Source organism: Hippocampus comes, unplaced genomic scaffold (genome assembly GCF_001891065.2).
Source record: "Hippocampus comes isolate QL1 unplaced genomic scaffold, H_comes_QL1_v1.1 scaffold50, whole genome shotgun sequence".
Classification (NCBI taxonomy): domain Eukaryota; kingdom Metazoa; phylum Chordata; class Actinopteri; order Syngnathiformes; family Syngnathidae; genus Hippocampus; species Hippocampus comes.
In genome coordinates this window covers 573,993-593,392 of record NW_017805122.1, presented here as the reverse complement: position 1 = coordinate 593,392, position 19,400 = coordinate 573,993, and the positions used below count along the sequence as shown (strand labels likewise).

The 19,400-nt window shown below is 46.9% G+C and overlaps 1 protein-coding gene across 3 annotated transcripts in view; it reads left to right on the top strand.

Moving 5' to 3' along the window:
- chst11 (carbohydrate (chondroitin 4) sulfotransferase 11) overlaps positions 1-19,294 on the top strand; it is a 48,518-nt gene extending 29,224 nt beyond the window's left edge. For all 3 annotated transcript variants that reach the window (XM_019866194.1, XM_019866193.1, XM_019866192.1), the window contains 3 exons: positions 10,459-10,544; positions 17,035-17,264; positions 17,965-19,294. In XM_019866194.1, coding sequence (XP_019721753.1) covers positions 10,461-10,544; positions 17,035-17,264; positions 17,965-18,589 — 939 coding nt within the window. In that variant the 5' untranslated portion in view covers positions 10,459-10,460 and the 3' untranslated portion in view covers positions 18,590-19,294. The remainder of the gene's footprint in view (positions 1-10,458; positions 10,545-17,034; positions 17,265-17,964) is intronic.
- The last annotated feature ends 106 nt before the right edge of the window (positions 19,295-19,400 follow it).

Here is a 19,400-nt window from a genome sequence, read left to right as displayed (position 1 = left end):
ACTCTCTTTTATATATACGATACTCCTATAATAGCACAGCGAGCGCTTAACTGTGTAATGTCGGGTTCTCGTGGTTTTCAATGCAACCCTTTCTTCTTGGAAGTTTTAAATCCTATCTTCAAATCATCTTAAAATATCCTCGGTCACACGCTCACAATTGACCATGTAGCCACACTTCATACAGTTTTGTTTTGTTTTTTTTATTTCGAGTCGCCCTTTTGTCCGCTTTGGGTGCAATTACTTCACACGGGACAAAGAATTGGCAAAAGAAATGCAAATAATTGAACTCCAGGCGAAACAAAGGGAATGTGTCGAAGCAAACTATCACTCATCGTATCAACATATGCGAATCTTTAAAAAAAAAAAAATTTTTTTTCATTAAACTAAAATGTCAATGCTTAAAAACTCAGCAAAATTATTCCTCATCCTGGACCGTCTAACTTTATTAGAATTTTAAAACCGCCCTATCATTTCAGTTCCCGCCCCAAAATAAGCAGAATTATCTCAATTATGATTTGCCCCTTGCATATTTAAAAAAAAAAAAAAAATTTGTAGCTACAGTGCTCGGGTGACTCGCCAAGCGTGAGCGAGTGTCTGAACCGCCGCTGCTTTCGTAGCCTTGTACGGCGCTGACTCACTTACACACACACACACATGCTAACACACTCTCCCACTTTGTCCGAATGTCATTAGACAGTTGACACCGTGTCTTTTTCTGCTGACTCGGGCTTTCCGCGCCACTCTCACTCGACCCGCCGCGGGTCACTCGCTCGCTCCTCTTGAAAGGCTCGAGTGTCGGCGCAACGCTGACTGACGTCGATGAGGGCGCCGTGTCAACAGACGCACGGGGCAAGGAGGCGACGCCGACCGAAAGGAGAGCGCGGAAACACACGGCCCCACTCATGACTTCGAAACGGCACCCACGCCAAAACGTTTTGACGTACGGCTTATTAGGCGAGGGATGGCGTTCCAATTTCGTCAACAACTAGTCACCGCTGTCATTTCTGACCCTTAGAATTTGTTAACATGGATGTTGAATTTGACTAATTGTTCCATTTCCACAGCGTCAGAATTTACAGCTATTTGACATGCTAACCGCTAATGCCCAATGTGCTGCCCTCCCAGCCATAATTATATATTTTGGCCTCTGGTCGGAACTATGAAGTCGATCGGGTTGCCCTGGATGACCCTTTTTTTAGCATAGCGGCGTTCTGCTTGGCGAGGAACTGTCAGATGCTCAAGGCGCCGTGAGCAGGTGTGTTGTTTTAGTTTTGCGATCCTCGTAACTTTTCTAACTGGCCTCGTGTGAGACCGTTAAGCTTTGCGATGCAAATTCAAACATGCTGACTCTTCTATTGTGCAGTATTTTATTTGTTTTTTTCACGTATGCTGGATGGTTTCGACTCTGTTCCGAGGCCCCAGAGCACCGCGGGAGGCTTTGATGAGACAATTCACATCGCCGCAGGATACGCCGTAAAAGCAGAGCGAGATCACGTTTACCCAGCTTCCCCGCCCGTAAACTATTTGGCGATCGTCGGTCAAATAAGATGCTGAGTGGTCGATCGCGCCTCCGCCTGGTCTGGCGCCAATCTCAGGAGACTTTGGGTGAGAGGTGGGCTTCTCCCCTTGGACTGGTCGCCAGGCCATCGGATGACCCATCATCGGCTCTTTTTTTAAAAAAAAGGATTTTCTTGACACTTAAAAGTGAGCAATGGACACTATTTTATGCAATGCGGGTTGGGGATTTGGACAGAGATAATCACAAGTAAACAAAAAGTCTTTTGTTTTTTTTTAAAAATCCAGATTGCTCATCTAAGTACATCGTTAAGTCTCGGTTGTTTATCTCTCCCGGTGGAAAAGAGTCTGCCCATGTCGTCGTTGAAGCTGTGTTGTCATGTAGTGAGATTGGATTGGAATGCGAGGGGGAGGGACGGTGGTGGGGGGGCGCTCCTGTCTCATTAAGTTATTGCAAACCATTTGGGTTATTACAAAGCTTTGTGCTGGAAAATGGAGCCGCGATTATGAGCGGGAGTCGGCACCCGTCTGGGTATTAAGCCGCATGCGTTTTTTTTTTTTTTTAATTATCCTCCAATCAGAGTGTCTAATTAGCGACAATAAAACCTCAATTGGGGCTGAAAGGTCAGGCGCACAGCGGCACACGTTACGAGGCTCGTCGTTAAATGCTTCATCTTCGCCCTCCCGCCTGCCCCCCAGCCCCCAGACATGACTGCTGCTTTGTGTTTTTAAAAACATGCTCGGATAAGCGCACTGAATTCATACGATGGTGGCGAGTTTGTCAGCGAAATGAAGCTTTTGCTTCTGTTTCTATAAATACGGCCGCGAGTAATGATAGCGGACGATTGCAGAGACAATCGGGGAGGTTTTTTTTTTTTTTTTTTTTTGCCACAAACAGGGCAAATAGGAATGGTGTATTTTTGTGTTGCGTGTAGGACAAAAAATAAAAATTGCGAAATCATGTTGAGGCTATATCGGGACACTGACCGTTTGCATTTTTTTTTTGTACGTACGTTACCGCTGCAATCGCCGCACAATAGAGGCAACGTTTTGTATTGAGTGTAGAACTGAAGCCGTGACATTTTTTTTGGGGGGAGTTGATTATTCTCTTGGTTTTCTCCGTCATGATTCAGGCCTTCCTGCAAAATGTTTTAATAAACAATAAAACCAATGCAAAATATGCATACGAGTTGCACATAATTTTTTTTTTTCCACTTTTTTTTGTTTTTTGCCACTCTCATGTTCAACACTGTAGGATCTGTGACTTTGAATGTATGTGGGTCTAAAAGCCAGGCGGCGTTTTTGTCTTGACTTTTTTCGCAATCAAGATATTCGGGTTAGTGAGTTCATCATCTCAGCCCTTATCGAGAGCCAATGAAATGAGTTCGGGAAAGGCCTGGCACTGATTTATTTTGAATTTTTTTTCTGAAAACAGTGAGCAAACAAGTCAGCTTGTCGTCGTTTGGCCTCCTTGCAACAAAGATACGACTCCACAAAACTATCATGTGTGACCAGCTTGAGCTGGAAGACAAATTGGTAGGGCGACCAATCACTTAAATCGACGACATGCCAAGAAATCTATACGACCCTCTTTCAGGATTATCAGCTCTCCTGGATTCTTAGTTTTTGAAATCTCGCACCGGCGGCAATGTTGCAAATCACACCACAAAAAGGCTACGGATGAGTTGGAAAACTTCGCGACTGAATAAGCCTGGAAAAAGTAGGCTGATAGTTTGCTCTGGTTTATTTTCATGGGCACGCACGCATGCTTGCATTTGTGTGGCCACTCGTTGCTAGGCAGAATTCGCTGGGTTCAGCTATTTGCGTCCTCAAGGCCAATTTAAAAAAAATAAAAATAAAATGGGAGCCACGCCCTCGACGTAATTACAGGAAAGAGTGCTGTCAGAGACTTGAACTTTTTTTTTCAGGGGCAGTGGTGCCACGCCCTCGACGTAATTACAGGAAAGAGTGCTGTGAGAGACTTGAACTGTTTTTTTCAGGGGCAGCGGTGACTACAGTGGACAGCTTATCGGGTTATCAGGTTACAGGGCGCACGAAATTCAGGGGCAGCGGTGACTACAGTGGACAGCTTATCGGGTTATCGGTGAAGTAAAATCCACATTTCCCCGAAGCCCGATTTTCACGAGTTAAATTTAAGAATGTTTGATGAGAAATGTTTTGGGCTCTGTCGACTTCAACGGAATCCGTCGGAGTATATTTTGCGGCAACTTAATGCGCTTTGGATTTGCACCCCTGCAAAGAGTCCTTTTAGCATCGCCGGCTCCCCACATGTCCTCATCCCCCCACTCACGATCGAGAGCCCTTCCTTAAAGGAATCTCTGGGCTTAGACCTCATGAATTACTCACAATCGCTCTGCAACTGAGAGCGTTTTTTTTTTTATTCCTCCCGCTTTAGATGTTTCATGCATAAGGACCCCCGAGTGCCAACGCGGAGAACCAAGGAGAACTCAAATGATTTTCCTTGGAGTTGAATTAAGTGTTACTTCACGCCGCGTCTGCTTTTAAAAAAAAATCTCGTCGGTCTCCTCCGCTTCCCTGCAGCCAGCCGGCATGTCTCATGTGACCGGGACTCTTCCACGCTTGAGCACCTTCCTTCTGACTGAATCAACTCACGCTTGACCCCCTTTCGACCGCTCCTCCGTTAAGCCACAAAGACATTTTTTTTTTTTTTTTGTACGAGTGGAAGTGCTCCAACAGAGTGGCAGAACGTAAGCCGTCGACTCGGGGCGGACTTCCTGTAATCCATCACGGTTGTCGTTGGTTCTCGCAAAACCGCATCGCTGAAAACGATTCATCTTTTCAAAACCTTTCAGACGAATTTTGGCATCTCCCATTTGAGTCGATATATCCATCCAGCCATCAATTTCTCATGCCGCTTCTCTGTGGCCTTCGACTCCGAAGCGCCTTATTGTGCGGAAAATACAGTAAATAGGCGTTTTTGAAAAAAATGTCATGCAAAGGTGCATTCAAAACTTTAAACAAGGTCAAATGACATTCACCTGTAAAGAATATTGTGCATCTTGAAATATTACCCAAAAGACGACGATCCCTAAACTTTTATGAGTGACTTAAAAAGAAAAAGGTCAGAAGTAGAATTTCTGCAATTGTACGTGTCGGGTTCCTGGTTGACAACTGCATTGTCGTCTGCCGTGGTCATCGCGACGTCAGCAGATCCGTACTTGTTCAAAACGTGTCCAAAGGCGGCAATTGCATGCTCGTCAATGCATCCGCCATGTGTCCGAGTTTTCCAAACCTCTGCGGTCCTGTCGTGCTGACTTATTGGCTGCGATTCAGTGAGTCAGGCAAGGCAGTCAGTGAGTGGGCAGCCTTCTTTTCGGAGTCCTGGGAAAAAAAAAAAAAAAGAGGCGGTGATGTCACTTTCGAGACGAGACAGAGGTTTTGAAAGGCGCAGAAAATGAAAAGAGCAGATGTTGGATGTGCTTACTCGCTTCAAGTTGTTCTGATGGTTTCGGCCCATTTTTTTTGAGCCGCCGGGTACTTGTTCAAAACGTGTCCAAAGGCGGCAATTGCATGCTCGTCAATGCATCCGCCATGTGTCCGAGTTTTCCAAACCTCTGCGGTCCTGTCGTGCTGACTTATTGGCTGCGATTCAGTGAGTCAGGCAAGGCAGTCAGTGAGTGGGCAGCCTTCTTTTCGGAGTCCTGGGAAAAAAAAAAAAAAAGAGGCGGTGATGTCACTTTCGAGACGAGACAGAGGTTTTGAACGGCGCAGAAAATGAAAAGAACAGATGTTGGATGTGCTTACTCGCTTCGAGTTGTTCTGATGGTTTCGGCCCGGTTTTTTTTTTTTTTTTTTTTTTTTGTCATCAAAGGTTATTCACCAACTTCCCCTGTTGAAAGGGGGGGGGTCGGCCCGGAGGGAGGAGTCGCCACAAAAATCAGCTGCCTCGGATCCTCTCACAAGCAGATATGGTGAAGTACGGAGTGATATTTTTGTCTGTCTCAACAAACTATCATTTGCATATTTTTTTATGAATCTTATTCACAGATGTCTCAGTCAAGTGTAAACACGCCATTCTGATTCGTGTTTGCCGATGCGGAATATGAGTCAAGCAGATTTTTTTTGTCCATCTCAGGGGGCGGCGGCCATTTTGCCATTCGCTGTCGACTGAAAATGACATCACAGTTTCTCAGGGCTCAGGTCACGACCGATCACGGCGCAGCTTCAGAAAACGGGCGAACCGTACTCAGAATGTATTAGCGCAAGTGCACGTTATGAAAGCCCATTTCGTTTTTTTTTTTTGTTTTTTTTTTAATAAAGCCATTGAAACGTTTTTATCAATTTAACAGTTTCCAGTGTTCACCTTGTCAAGAAGGATAAGAAATAACTTGCGTTGCCTCGTGTGTCTCCTTTCGAGTCAAATTGCATGTAATCTATAGAACGCTTCCAAATGATGATTATGTGTTTATTTATTTATTTTTTTAAAAAGGCAGATTGTTGTGATGTCACTTTCGAGACGAGACAGAGGTTTTGAACGGCGCAGAAAATGAAAAGAACAGATGTTGGATGTGCTTACTCGCTTCGAGTTGTTCTGATGGTTTCGGCCCATTTTTTTTGAGCCGCCGGCAGTGGTGCAGGTGTTCCTAATTGTACGGGCGGTCGGACCGGAGGGAGGAGTCGCCACAAAAATCAGCTGCCTCGGATCCTCTCACAAGCAGATATGGTGAAGTACGGAGTGATATTTTTGTCTGTCTCAACAAACTATCATTTGCATATTTTTTTTTTTTTTTAATGAATCTTATTCACAGATGTCTCAGTCAAGTGTAAACACGCCATTCTGATTCGTGTTTGCGGATGTGGAATATGAGTCCAGCAGATTTTTTTGTCCATCTCAGGGGGCGGCGGCCATTTTTGCCATTTGCTGTAGACTGAAAATGACATCACAGTTTCTCAGGGCTCAGGTCACGACCGATCACGGCGCAGCTTCAGAAAACGGGCGAACCGTACTCAGAATGTATTAGCGCAAGTGCACGTTATGAAAGCCCATTTCGTTTTTTGTTTTTTTTTTTTGTTTTTTTTTAATAAAGCCATTGAAACGTTTTTATCAATTTAACAGTTTCCAGTGTTCACCTTGTCAAGAAGGATAAGAAATAACTTGCGTTGCCTAGTGTGTCTTCTTTCGAGTCAAATTGCATGCCATCTATAGAACGCTTCCAAATGATGATTATGTATTTATTTATTTATTTTTTTAAAAAAGGCAAATTGTTGACTGCCGTCCAACTGACACATCCTCCCACTCCAATCTGCCATTCACGAGTTTGTCAGATTTGATCTTAAGCTGCCCGCAAAAGATCCCATCACGTCGACGCTTCCTTTTTTGGGCCGTGCGCCCGCGCGCGAACCTCTCGGCGTTGGAGCCCGGCCAAACCGAAATTGCTCGTCTCTTATCGCCGCGCTGGTAATCATCATCAAGGGGGATTATTACACTCGGCCCAGGAAACGGACACGTGCTGCCAGCCTTCCGCCGGAGACTTGATTGCTTTTGCGCGCACGTAAACATGACTTCCTCGGAGTTCCAATTGCGAGCTTTGCGAAATGAAGCTGTGCCAACATCCCCGCTCGCCCGATTCGCTACTAGTAGGCGACGCTCCACACGCACACAGACGTCGTCGCGGCTGCCAGTGTTTCGTCCCAATCATCAGTCTTGTGTGCACGTGGCACAGTGCGAAGTGGCTCTCCGCCCTGTCCCACTGCGTAGGTAAGATTAGGCACAAATTAATCTCCCTCCAGAGGCCCATAATCCTCCGCTGTTAGATGGCGGCAGATGTTGTGCGTGATTGCCGAGCCCTGACTGAGCATGTTTTTTTTTCCCCCCCCCCCCCCCTCCACAGCGCTCCCCATGTGAACTAAGTACTCCCGGCACAAGAGCCAATTCCTCCGATTCAATACACTTCGATTCCAGCAGCATTAGTGAATGAGCGTAGTTTGAATCAATTTTTAATAAATCCTTAGGATGGAAATTTGGAGTCACGTTTTGACAAGAAAAGCCGCAGACTCAAAATCAGGTTAAGATAAGAAATTCCCAATTCACAGCAGCAAAGAAAGGAAGAAGTAGAAGAACAAAATAAAGGAGCTGCTGGAAAGGCAGCCGCTCTCGCGGCGCCATCTTGAAGTCAAAATAACAATAGAACACAACACAACACATGAGACACCGTCGCGCGATCTTAATCACTTTTCCTGCATACACTTTGTTGTTTAAAGCAGTTAGAGATGAAAGAGGAGAAGATCAAAGTGTCCTTTCACCAGTGGATCACGGACGTCATGCTAAAAATGTGCACACGTCTGCTCCGAGCTAAGTTTTGAAAGCAAACACGAGGCCGTGGCGTCCATTGACGAAAAGAGATCGTCTCACATCTCCTGTCCCACGTAATCCGCTTCAACTCCGAGCTGCGACTCCCAGTTCCACATCCGCGTTGGCGCTCTGCGCCGACACTCCTTTCTATTATTGATTTCTTCGTGAAACACATTTGCGTATGCCCGTCATGAATATTTGCTCAAGCAGCTCCACACAACTGTATTTTAATTTTTTTATTATGATTCTTTTTTTTTTATTAAAGCATTCATAAAATTGAAAGGGGAAATGTTTTGGGGCAACCTCGGCAGTGCGATGGAGGGTCACGTCATGGGGCATCAAGGTTGGCTTAGTTGTGATTATTTTTTTATTTTTATTGATTTATTTTAAAAATATAAAAATAATGTCGAGCTCTGGCGTGAATAGCAGCGCTCGCGTGAAGCCCAGTATTTGATAGGCAAAATGGTTTATACAGTGGGGACAAAATGTATGCCTGTGATTATTCCTCTATTGTCAATCGATATGCGTTGCTCCACCATTTGTGTTTATTGAACTGATTTGTTGCTTGAAGCGATAAAACTGACACAGATGCTCTTTGGTCGCCCACCTAGCATTGCTCCTTTGCATTAAACAAAACCGACTTATTAAAGCAAAGGTATGGCGTTATTTTATTTTTTTTAAAAAGATGATGACTTTTGTTTTATGTTTAGCTTGACAGTAAGCTGCTGCTTATTGTGAAAGTTATTTGTCCCGCGAGTCAAAACGAAATCAGCCAAGGCACTGCTCTCATCCTGAAACACTTCAGTGTTGCCACTCGTATCTCAAGCCGCCACCGTAAATCGATTTAAAAAGATTTCGGCACGGCAGGTTTTTTTTTTTCCCCTATTAGCTTTCTCAATTCCCGATGGAGAGAATCATGCCAGCAGGTGCAAGAATTCTATCATGGTCAGTCAAGGGATCTGGTTTCCATAGTTACCAGTTTTTTTTATTTTTTTTTTGTGAACGAGATGCCAACTCAGTAGCGATGCAATCTAAAAGGCAGATTAGGCAGCTCCACTCTTTATTTTCCCCGCGTGCACTATATGGTGGGTGTGTGGCCGCGTACCTGGAGAACAGCGTAAGGCATTGCACTTTTTTTCTATCTCTTGAGAATTACAATCTAGCTGGAATAAAAAAACAGAAGTGGGACTGCGTATTTTCAACCAGTGTTATTGTGGTTTATTTTGACATGCATCATTAGCAGCCTGGCTTGCTGTTGCTAACGGATACGTGTCCCCCGTGGCTGTGTGACCCCGATGCTTATGATTAACCCTTTCGGGGACGGCGGTCACGACGGTGGACTTCGGTCCACTTCCCCCGGGGTTTTTGAACCAATGGGGAAAAAATACCCCAGCGATTGAAAAAAAGCAGAATGTGGACTTTCGCAGACGGCCTGTGCCAATCGCGAGCGGGTGCGCTGGCTGGAAGGCAAAGACAGATTTGCATGTTTGCCGTCAACAGATTTGTAAATTGACAGCGGAGCGCACCGGCAGGTGCGCGCGGCGAGCAAATATCGATTCCGAGTGCGGGCCTCAGCTGGCGTGCGTATGAATTTCAATCATGTCCTGCTTCCTTTTAATTGCTTTTTTTTTTTTTTGTTGTTGTTGTTGTTGACACGAGCCAGAGTATCGAATCGGTTACAGTTCAGAGCATGGCGTTATTTGTTCACATTATGTATGACAAGGGGGTGCCCTTGTTTTTTTTTTTTTTTCGTGTGTGTCGCGCTGGAACAACATAGAAGCACTGCGACGGAGTTTTAAATGACGTTTGTCGGATCAGCGCGCGGTGTGATCGTCATAAAATTGAGCCATAAGCGTTCCCGATATTCAATCCAACCCTGTAATCAAATCGGGCTGGGGACCGCATCCTTTCTGCAAAGGACTCGGTTCCTTCCCCATGAAGCGGGTTTCCTTCATCCTTCCTCAGACCGGAAAAAAAAAAAAAAGGCTCTGATGCAAATGTGAGAGATGTGCTGAATGGAAATTCCTCCAGAAATGTGAATGTGCCTCATTTATTATGCAGGTGTGTTGATGGGAGCAACATATGCTCATCCATGAACATGAGGCCTGCAAAAAAAAAAAAAAAAACATAGATTCTCATTAGCGGATTATTTTCTTTCCTTGTGCGTCACCCGTCGGGGGTTTTTCCACCCCCGGAGTAATAGGAGCGGGTTTGTTTTAGGAGCTACCGCTTGCGTATCATTTGGTGTCCAAAAAGAGCTGAGATGGGAGTCAGCTGAACTGTGTGGCTTTGTGCTTTGGCACACAAGCGCTTCTTCTTCTCTTGCATGCTGATGCGACACGCAGCAAAGGTGAAGGCTTGTGTTGATACGCTCGGGGGGGGGGGGGGGGGGGTTTTTCAAACGAATAAGTCCGACAACTTTTTTTTTTTTTTTTTTTTTTTTTTACTTGTCGACTATGAGCTTGATCCAACACGTGTTCCTCAGACGCTTTAAAAAAAAGTCTGCTTCCCACCAAAATAACAGTCTGTGCTTTATTTTTTACAAGCCGAGATTTTAATCTCGCGGAGTGAAATGTTTCTTATGAACTGTCTCCCTTTCTGTTTTGCAGTCATGCGCAGGAACCCTTTTGTGGCGGAAGGCTGCTGCGGGAAAGGCTCCCGCAACGCCCTTCAGGAGCTCTACAGCCCCTCCCAGGTAGGAACGCATCTGCTCTCACCTCGCGTTTGTCCGTCTGCCCGTTGACCTTCGGCGGCTCGCGTTTGTTCTCGCCACCCTCGGCCATCTGTCAGAGGTGTGACCCAACAAGGCCCCCCCGCATGAAAGGGTTAAGATGTACGCTTCCTTAAATAACACAAATGGCTGATTGCGAGCATGACAATGAGCAGAAACGCCACCGTCGTGGCAAGAACGTGGCGAGCACGCGCACGCAGCAGCTGCTGTCGACCGCAGTTCACTCTCACAAGCAGACTCGGAGGAGCATGCACACCACCCACCAGACCCCGTTTCTTAAAGGCACACGTTTTAACACACAGACACTGCAATCCGCGCGGTATTTTTTTTAATACATGTTTAGACTTCCCCGTTTTATTATAATAAGTTTACAATGTACTGAAAAAGTGTGTTTTTATACCGTTTGACTGAATTCCCTTCCACGTTATCTCCTACGGGTCCATTTTTTTTTTTTCGTGGCTTCATCAGGGGAAGCGATGATGTTCGACTTGGGACGCGTCCGCTGCGTCGCAGTTGTTTGGCGCAGTGTCTGATGGGCAAACAGCCCAAGGTGATGCGATCACAGTGATGGATTGCATCCTTTTTTTTTTTTTTTTGTTTTCGTCGCGTCACCATCCGCTTGATTATCCCGCGAGGCCGCCCTTTGCCACGAACGCTGCTCTCGCCATAATAGTCTGGAGCTTACATTTTCTATTGTTATTTATTTATTTTTTTTTGCTCCCCCGCTGGTCATTTATCAAAATGCGGCGGGTGTCTGATTGCGATTGTCCAGAGAGATGAGACGAGGTGCGCCGGGGGGGCGCTCACCTCGGCTTCATTTTCGCCGCGGGGATTTTTTTTACCCCCCCCAAGCACGTCCTCACTCATGTGAAGTCCCATTGATATGGTTCGCTGTGTGCACAGGGGGGGAGGGGGGGATTTGGCAACAGCCAGAGTAAACTTGAGTCGGGCGCTTGAGGTCAACAGAGAGGTATATCTGTATGCGTGTATGTGTGTTCGATTTTGTATTCCTTTTTACTTTTTTCTTCAAGCGGACGGATAAGCCGAAGTTGATGTTCGAATGTAAAAGTTATTGCCTCGTGATGTTGTGGCTCGAGGGAGGTGATTCCGATTTCATGTGACAATACGGCGATAACGATCCGCGGGGGCCAGCACCCACCATTCATCATCATCATTCAAATCCGAATGAGTTGCTCAGAGCAAGTGACCTCAACGCTTCTCAGATATGATGTTAAAGCGTCGTGTTATTTCTCCCCAGCGAGCCCCCACTTATTTCGCAATGGAGACAAGTCATCAGCGGCCAGCAAAAAGGATGTGCAAAATGTACGGGAGGTCTTGGAGCGGGCTTGGGGTCGTTTCCGACGGTCCAGCAAGAAGCGGCGATGCTCAGTCGGCATCAATTGAAGCAGAGCGAGCGTGTCCAAATAATTGACGAAAATCTATGGATGAGGTTCTTTCATCCAATATCCATCACAGCAAAAGCAGTCGAGAACCCTGTTTACCGGGAATGCGCTTCGTTGAATTTCAGTGCGTGTGAATGACGCTCATGTTTGGCATCCTGACTTCCAAATGTTCCCTTTAATTTGGCATCGGTTGATGTGCCACGATCTGACATCAGCTTCGACATTCTGGTCGGAATTAGTAGTCTGGTTCTGTTTCATTTTACACCAGGGGGAGGAAAAGAAAAAAAAAAAGGCAAAGTGGACCAAGCTGTACCTCTAATCCACATTGGAACATTGCATCCTGTCATTAGTCGCATGTTGGAATAGAATTGGGACCGGGGGACCCTCGATTGGCGCTCCGATGATGCCGAAAATGCCGTTTTTAAAAGGCCTCACCGACCTCAAACAACAAGCGAACTGGCCCGAGCCGGGGAAAAATGATTACCTTATGACTCAACACCTTATTTTCATCGACGTGACTGCAACCGCCCGTCATGAATAGTAAGAAATTAAAAACCTTCCAAATCCTCCACGGTCATCTTCAACCTCCCACGTGACAAGAGCAGCGCAGCGAAGTCTTTAATTCCTCCCCCGTTTGGCTTCCCGAGAGGTAACCGAGCCTCTCGCTCCAAACAGAAGCGTCGCTTTGATGCTCCCGCTCGAAACGACGTCCTACGTTTTCTCTCGGAGCGACACTCGTCCGTACGCGGCGAAAATCAAGCAAGGAAATCACAAAATAAAGTCTATAGCCCCCCCTACAGAATTTATTTTGTGATTTCCTCATTTGTGAATACAGTACACAACAAAGGAATAAATAACAAAGACTTCTGAGACAGTCCAGTCTCCTACATTTGACTGACATCTGATCGTGCTGTTGGCGCGACGCTCAAGGAAATGCCAGTGTTTGCGGCATTCTTTCGCTCAACCGCGTCCGCGCGTGTTTGGAACGACGTGTCCGCATTTGTCTTTGTCAGCTCTGTTGATTAGCCGCTTTTGCGTGTTCGCCAGTCAGCAAAGGTGTCGCCGGGAAAGACGTCGGCGTCGAATTGGAAGCGAGTCCATTTTGGAGTCTTGACAGTGACGGAGCGCGCCGTTGACAATTCCGCGCAGGGCTCATTAAGCGAAACGACATTGCCAGCCCGACTCCACTCGAAGCCGAGTGGCTCGGGGGAGAGACGTCTGTGTTTGTGTTGAGCCGCGTGAATATCAAACAGACAGATTTGTCCACCGCCGTGGACGTCCACTGTCGTCAACACGAGATAACGTAGCCGTTTTCCCTAATTCAGTATCGTCAGGTAGAATGTTGAGCCATGCCCCTGCGCTGCATTGAGCAAAGTGAATGAGAAAGCAGTCATGTCATAAGCCAATCTACACCCCCCTCCAAAAAAAAATTGGTAAATCTACAACTAAGCTAAATCTAAAACTAAACCTAAATCTAAATAAAGTAAATCTAAAGCTCAGTGCACAGCTTCACCCATTTAAGCATCGATGAACGTGCCGCTCTTATCGCTAGCTTGGTCCGTATAAAGCATAGGTGTCAAACTCCAGGCCCGGGGGCCAGATGTGGCCCGCCGCATCATTTTCTGTGGCCCGCGAAAGCAAATCAAACATGTCAACTTCCATAATGCTTGCTAAAATCTCGACCAAAATTTTAAATTCTCATATGTGATAAATAAGAGACACATGGTAAGCATTTTCTTGTCGCCAAACCCCTCATTACAGAAACTTAAACAATAGTTGAATAAACCGTTACGACTGAAACTAAATTTTATAAAGTCAATAATAACGGCCCTCCAAGGGTAAATAAATGTGGCCCATGACAAAAATGAGTTTGACACCCCTGGTTATAAAGTCTCACCGTGCTTTATAGAACAACAGAGAAAACGCCCGAGCGGGAAAGGAAAACGTCTGCCGAATCTGTCAGCCGTGCGCCAGGTTGAATCTGCAATTCGAGGCGAATGAGGTTGGACGCACTCCAAAATTAAGATGCACTCGGTTAATTGAGAGACACAGTTTAGCGAGGAAGAAAATGCAAATATGTGACTGGCCTTCCGTTTCGCACACTGCCACCCAACGCAGCCATGAGGTTGAAGTGTAGCGTTTATTCTGCTTGTAATTAAGGCAATTAGAATGTTAATCAGGAAGCGGGGGGGGGGCATCATTGAAACAGGTGAAAAGTAATAATTGGGGCTTCAACTTTCTGTGTAAACAGTTTGCCCTTCTTTTGGGTTCATCAAGTCCTCGACAATTCCTCATCGTACAAACCACACATTCGAAAAGCCCATTCTTGAGTTTGTCCGGCTCAAAGGCCTTCTTTGCAGGCATTTCCTCCGTCTTCTGCGGATGTCGGAGCTTTCTCAGGTTATCGCCACGCATCCGCGTGCATGCTTATTTCACATTCATGACACCGCTCAGGGCCAATAAAATGCGCCGTAGCAAGGAAATGAAAAAAAAAAAAAGACATATGGAGGCAGCGGTCTCTTTGGTCCTTTATCATTGCAGTTTGGGTATGTTGCGCACACCCACCCGTCATCCATGAGATGGACCATATTAAAAAAAAATGCTTTTTTTTGTAGTTTTATTTAAACGCGCTCAACTTACTCAAACACACTTTTTAAAACATTCCTCAGCATCTGTTTTCACTCTGACGCTCGCACAGATGCACCGTACCCGTGCCTCAAGCTGTTTTATTTGCAAGTCAACTCAAGCTTTGCATTTGTAAACAATACCGTGGCGCATTAACATACAGGTTCGAGTCCGTCCCTGGTCAGACTCTTAACTCAAATCACGGGATCTTCAATCAGCTGTCCCCGTAGAATGCCATGAACCCATTCTAACCTCCCGCCCCCCCCAAAAAAAATGATAGAAGCAATTTTCCCCCAAAAAGCTGTTTGTAAATTGAGGTTCCACAAGGTTCCACCTTGAGTGACCTGCTTTTTTTTCTTCCGCTTTCCTGCAACTGTGGCAGGTCCGAAATGCCCTCATCACTCAAGACGATCGCATTTCAACCAAACTTTATCATTTCGTCGAATGAAAGTCCGCGAGCCTCATGCTAATGTAATGCTAATTGAAAACCTTCAATAAAAAACACACGGGGCAGCGCTCCAGACAATCGGTGCCTAAACATGGTTGTGTGTGCTACGCCGAAGGCTGCTGCTTCTTCTTGCTTCCTCTAAATATGCACGATCGATGAATTGCGATATCGTGGGGGAACGCTTCCCCTACATTTGAAGCTCCGTTCCGTTTATTCCGGAGAAAGCAAAAGCTCTCACAGCATCTAAATCAATCGACGAGAAGAGTTTGTTCACATCAAGCGGCACTGGGAAGGGGGCTGGGGGGACCCGCCGTAGGTTTGAGGCCCCCCTGAGAGCAATAGGAGATTAAAACGGTATTATGGGATTCGGCTAACTGCCTCAATCATTGTATTATTTTATGCCGCGTCGCCAATTGTCGCTGAATTAGCAAGGTAGCGTGCGGGCAAATGGGTTCCTAATTGTTTTCCCCTTCCCTCGTGGGAACAACTTGACGCCGCCGAAGGTCGGCGGCCTCCATCAAGGCGGTCTCTGCCACTGTATCGACCCGTCATGCTTTCACAGGAGATAATATGAGCCGACGGACAGATCCGCCCCCCCCTACACACCCGCGGTTGTTAATTACACCGTCTGCCCTCCTTCCGGGACTGAAGGCCCCGCGCTCGCTTGTTCCTTTTGTGTGAATTATAGCTTCTTGTTGTCTGCGAGAAAGAGGGGAGGGAAGAAAAAAAAAAGATCGTCCGCACTCTTTGATACATCTGCAGTGGCGTGAAAAGGGAGGAAAAACGCGAGGTGCGGAATCTATCAGCCCCCGACGCCCGGCAAAAAGCTTTTAACCGGGTTGTTTGATGTGATATGACAGGAAAAGGCGAGGGAGAAAAAAATGGAACCGTTTAAATCAGATTTAGTGGGATTTAGACAACACGTCAAGGCCCAAGAAACGTGCATCAAAGCTTCTGAAGGCTTTTTTTCGTTTGGGTTTTTTTTTTTCTTCAAAGGGAGCACAGTTCCATGGATTGTGTGCACAAGTTGTATCCGATCTGTGCTTTGTATCCGACTAATCCATTAGCAAACCTGATGCAAATGATGGGATTTTTACCACATCAGCACCGCTTGCTAATTGAATTAACGCTGGCCAAGGCTCCAAACGAATGCTAGCCTTTCCTGAATACGCCATTATTAATTGTATTCGTGTCGTGGCCGCAGAGGGATTTATCGGCGTTCAGAATCTTGGACCGCGCGGAACAGATTCACCGGTGCAAATATGGTCTGTTCCAAAGTATTCTAACGTGCATTCGTTTGAAACCGGTTTCTAGAATTTGTGGAAATGCGCTCTGTATTTCCCAGACAGCCACACGTTGCTAGGCCGAATCTATCGCTCAGGGAACCGTCATTCAGCGATTTTTGACTCGCCTGTGTTAATATATGGAATCTAAACTAGTCACTCGGGTTAGTTCTTGAAACCCCCCCCCCGCATGTGACCGCATACTCACATTGGACATAATTCACGTTCAGTGTCAACATTGCCCAAAAAAGGACGGATTTTCGGAGTTGGTCAGCTTTGCGGGACTGACCACAGAGAACCTCGCTCATATGCTGTCATCGGAATTTAAAGGAGGTGAGGGGTGGAAAAGGTTCACAGTGAATGGCTGGCTCATAGGCATGTCATACAGACGCGCTGTTCATGCGCCGCCGGACGGTGGTCCCCGGCTTGCAGTTATTTCGGGTCTCGGTTGGAAGCAGCTGTGGGCCGGCGGTAGCCGCGCTGAAAGGCCGCGCTTGTTGGCAACGGGGGAAATATGCAGGCGGCATTACAATCCATTTAAATTCCTCCAGGAGACACGGGGGTGGGGAGCACTGCCCCGCGGGGGAATTTGAACCCTGAGGTGAAATCAACGCGAGAGGCAACAGAGATGTTTGAAATTAAAAAAAAATATATCCATCTGATCTTCTCTCACGGCTGTCCTTTCAATCGCCCAGCCCGAGCTGTCGGGAGCGGCCCTCCTCCACCAGACCCGACGGGACCAGGTGGCGGACGCCTGTCGGGTGTACAGCACGTCAAGCCGTAAGCGACGGGTCCTCACGCCCGGGGACCTCAAACACCTGGTGGTGGACGAGGACCACGAGCTCATCTACTGCTACGTCCCCAAGGTGGCCTGTACCAACTGGAAGCGCGTCATGATGGTGCTGACGGGCCGAGGAAAATACAGGTAAGGGGGGTGGGGGGGTGAAAGGCTAATTACCGTATTGGCCCAAATATAAGACGGTGTTTTTTGCATTGAAATAAGACTGAAAAAGTGGGGGTCGTCTTATATTCGGGGTCTAGACATTATACCCATTCATGACACTAGATGGCACCAGATACCATTGAAGCAAATGCTAAACTTGACTCCCCAGGCCAAAGAATAAAAAAATAAAAATAGCGGTAGCACGAAGAAGAAAAATCAAAAAATAGCGGCAAGAAAGAAAAGAGTCGAAAATAATAGAAGAGATAACAGAAAATGGAGAAACGTAGCGACAATCTGGAGAAAAGTGGGTCGAAGATCGGCCAGGTTAACCGGCAGCTGAGGAGAAGTTATGATGTCATTTACATTTCAAAAACCAGAAGCCATTCATTTACGAATGTGATTGCACTTTAGTTTACATATTTAAATGTTTCAGATATTAAGATTTGAATGAGGCAAAATAACATGCTTTTTCTCTCTAATATATCGTTATAATCATTTGTGTCAGATGTACTGTAATTATTTTCTGTATGTAAATTAAGTTGGTGTTCAAAAAGTCTTTTTTCAAACTTGAGTCTTGAAAAAGAGGGGGTCGTCTTATAATCAGGGCCGTCTTATATTCGGGCCAATCCGGTAAGAAATACGGCATGGTCTCATACGGTTCTTGATACTTTGTCTCCCGCAGCGACCCGATGGAAATCCCGTCCAACGAAGCCCACATCCCGTCCAACCTGAAGACCTTGAACCAGTACAGCATCGCCGAGATCAACCATCGCCTGAAGAACTACCTGAAGTTCCTGTTCGTCCGCGAGCCCTTCGAGCGGCTGGTGTCGGCCTACCGCAACAAGTTCACCCTCAAGTACAACTCGTCCTTCCACAAGCGCTTCGGCACGCGCATCGTGCGGCGCTACCGCAAGAACGCCACGCAGGACGCCCTAGCCAACGGCGCCGACGTCAAGTTCAAGGAGTTCGCCGAGTACCTGGCCGACCCGGCCACGCAGCGCGACGGCCCGCTCAACGAACACTGGCAGACCGTCTACCAGCTGTGCCACCCGTGTCACATCCACTACGACCTGGTGGGCAAGTACGAGACCCTGGAGGAGGACGCCAACTACGTCTTGCGGCTGGCCGGCGTCGCCGACTCCCTACGCTTCCCCAGCTACGCCAAGTCCACCCGCACCACCGACGCCATGACGGCCCAGTTCTTCAGCAACATCAGCACCGCGCAGCAGGTGCAGCTGTACCAGCTTTACAAGCTGGACTTCCTCATGTTCAACTACTCCACGCCCAGCTACCTCCGGCTTGTCTAGGGAGGGGCCGAGCGAGGGTCTCTTAAGGGGGGAGTGTGCCGCCGTGTTTTTTCGACGGCGGAACGTGCACTCGTTTTGCACGCTAGAATGTCAAATCGGATCATTTGTGGATGGCGTCGGAGTGAAGCAGGTCTTCCAGGTAGAAGGAACACGACATGGAAGAGTCCACGTGATGCTCCTTCTTGGAGGGTTCAAACAAGCCTCTGCCGGCACCCTCAACCCAATTGCATCGAATACACGTCGCGACGGGGACGTCCCGGTTGGAAATAGGATGTCAAAGTCGCCATTTTTTTTTTTTTCTTTTTAAAAGATGTTCTACCAGTGGCCTGCTCGCTTGGCACCTCCGAGTGACACCCAACACCCTTAACACTTTGGGGCCGCCGTGCAGCGTTCGGCCCCGTGAACGCATTGGCGGGCGTCCCTAAAAGAGCGGGCGGCGCCGCCGCCTCAGGCTTTTGAAGACACTGGAGCTCATAAAAGCCCGCCCGCCGACTCACACAAACCTTCTTCGTGCTTATTTACTATTTTATTGGCTTGGGAAGCGTTGCTGCGAGACGGCAAGAATTATTTAAACAGCTTTGTCGATTGAAGTAATAGCGTATTTAATTTTTTTTTTTTTTTCTTGGATTGGAGCGTTTAGTACGATTTTGTCCCTCGGACACACACAGCTTGAGAACAAATGCCCGTATCGGTTCTGTCTGAGAATCTCAGACCGTAGATCCTGCTTGTAAATGTGATTAGCGCTGCCGAGCGACGTCAAGGTTCATCACGACACTCTCCATCACACTGTGAAAGCGCATTTACATGCTCT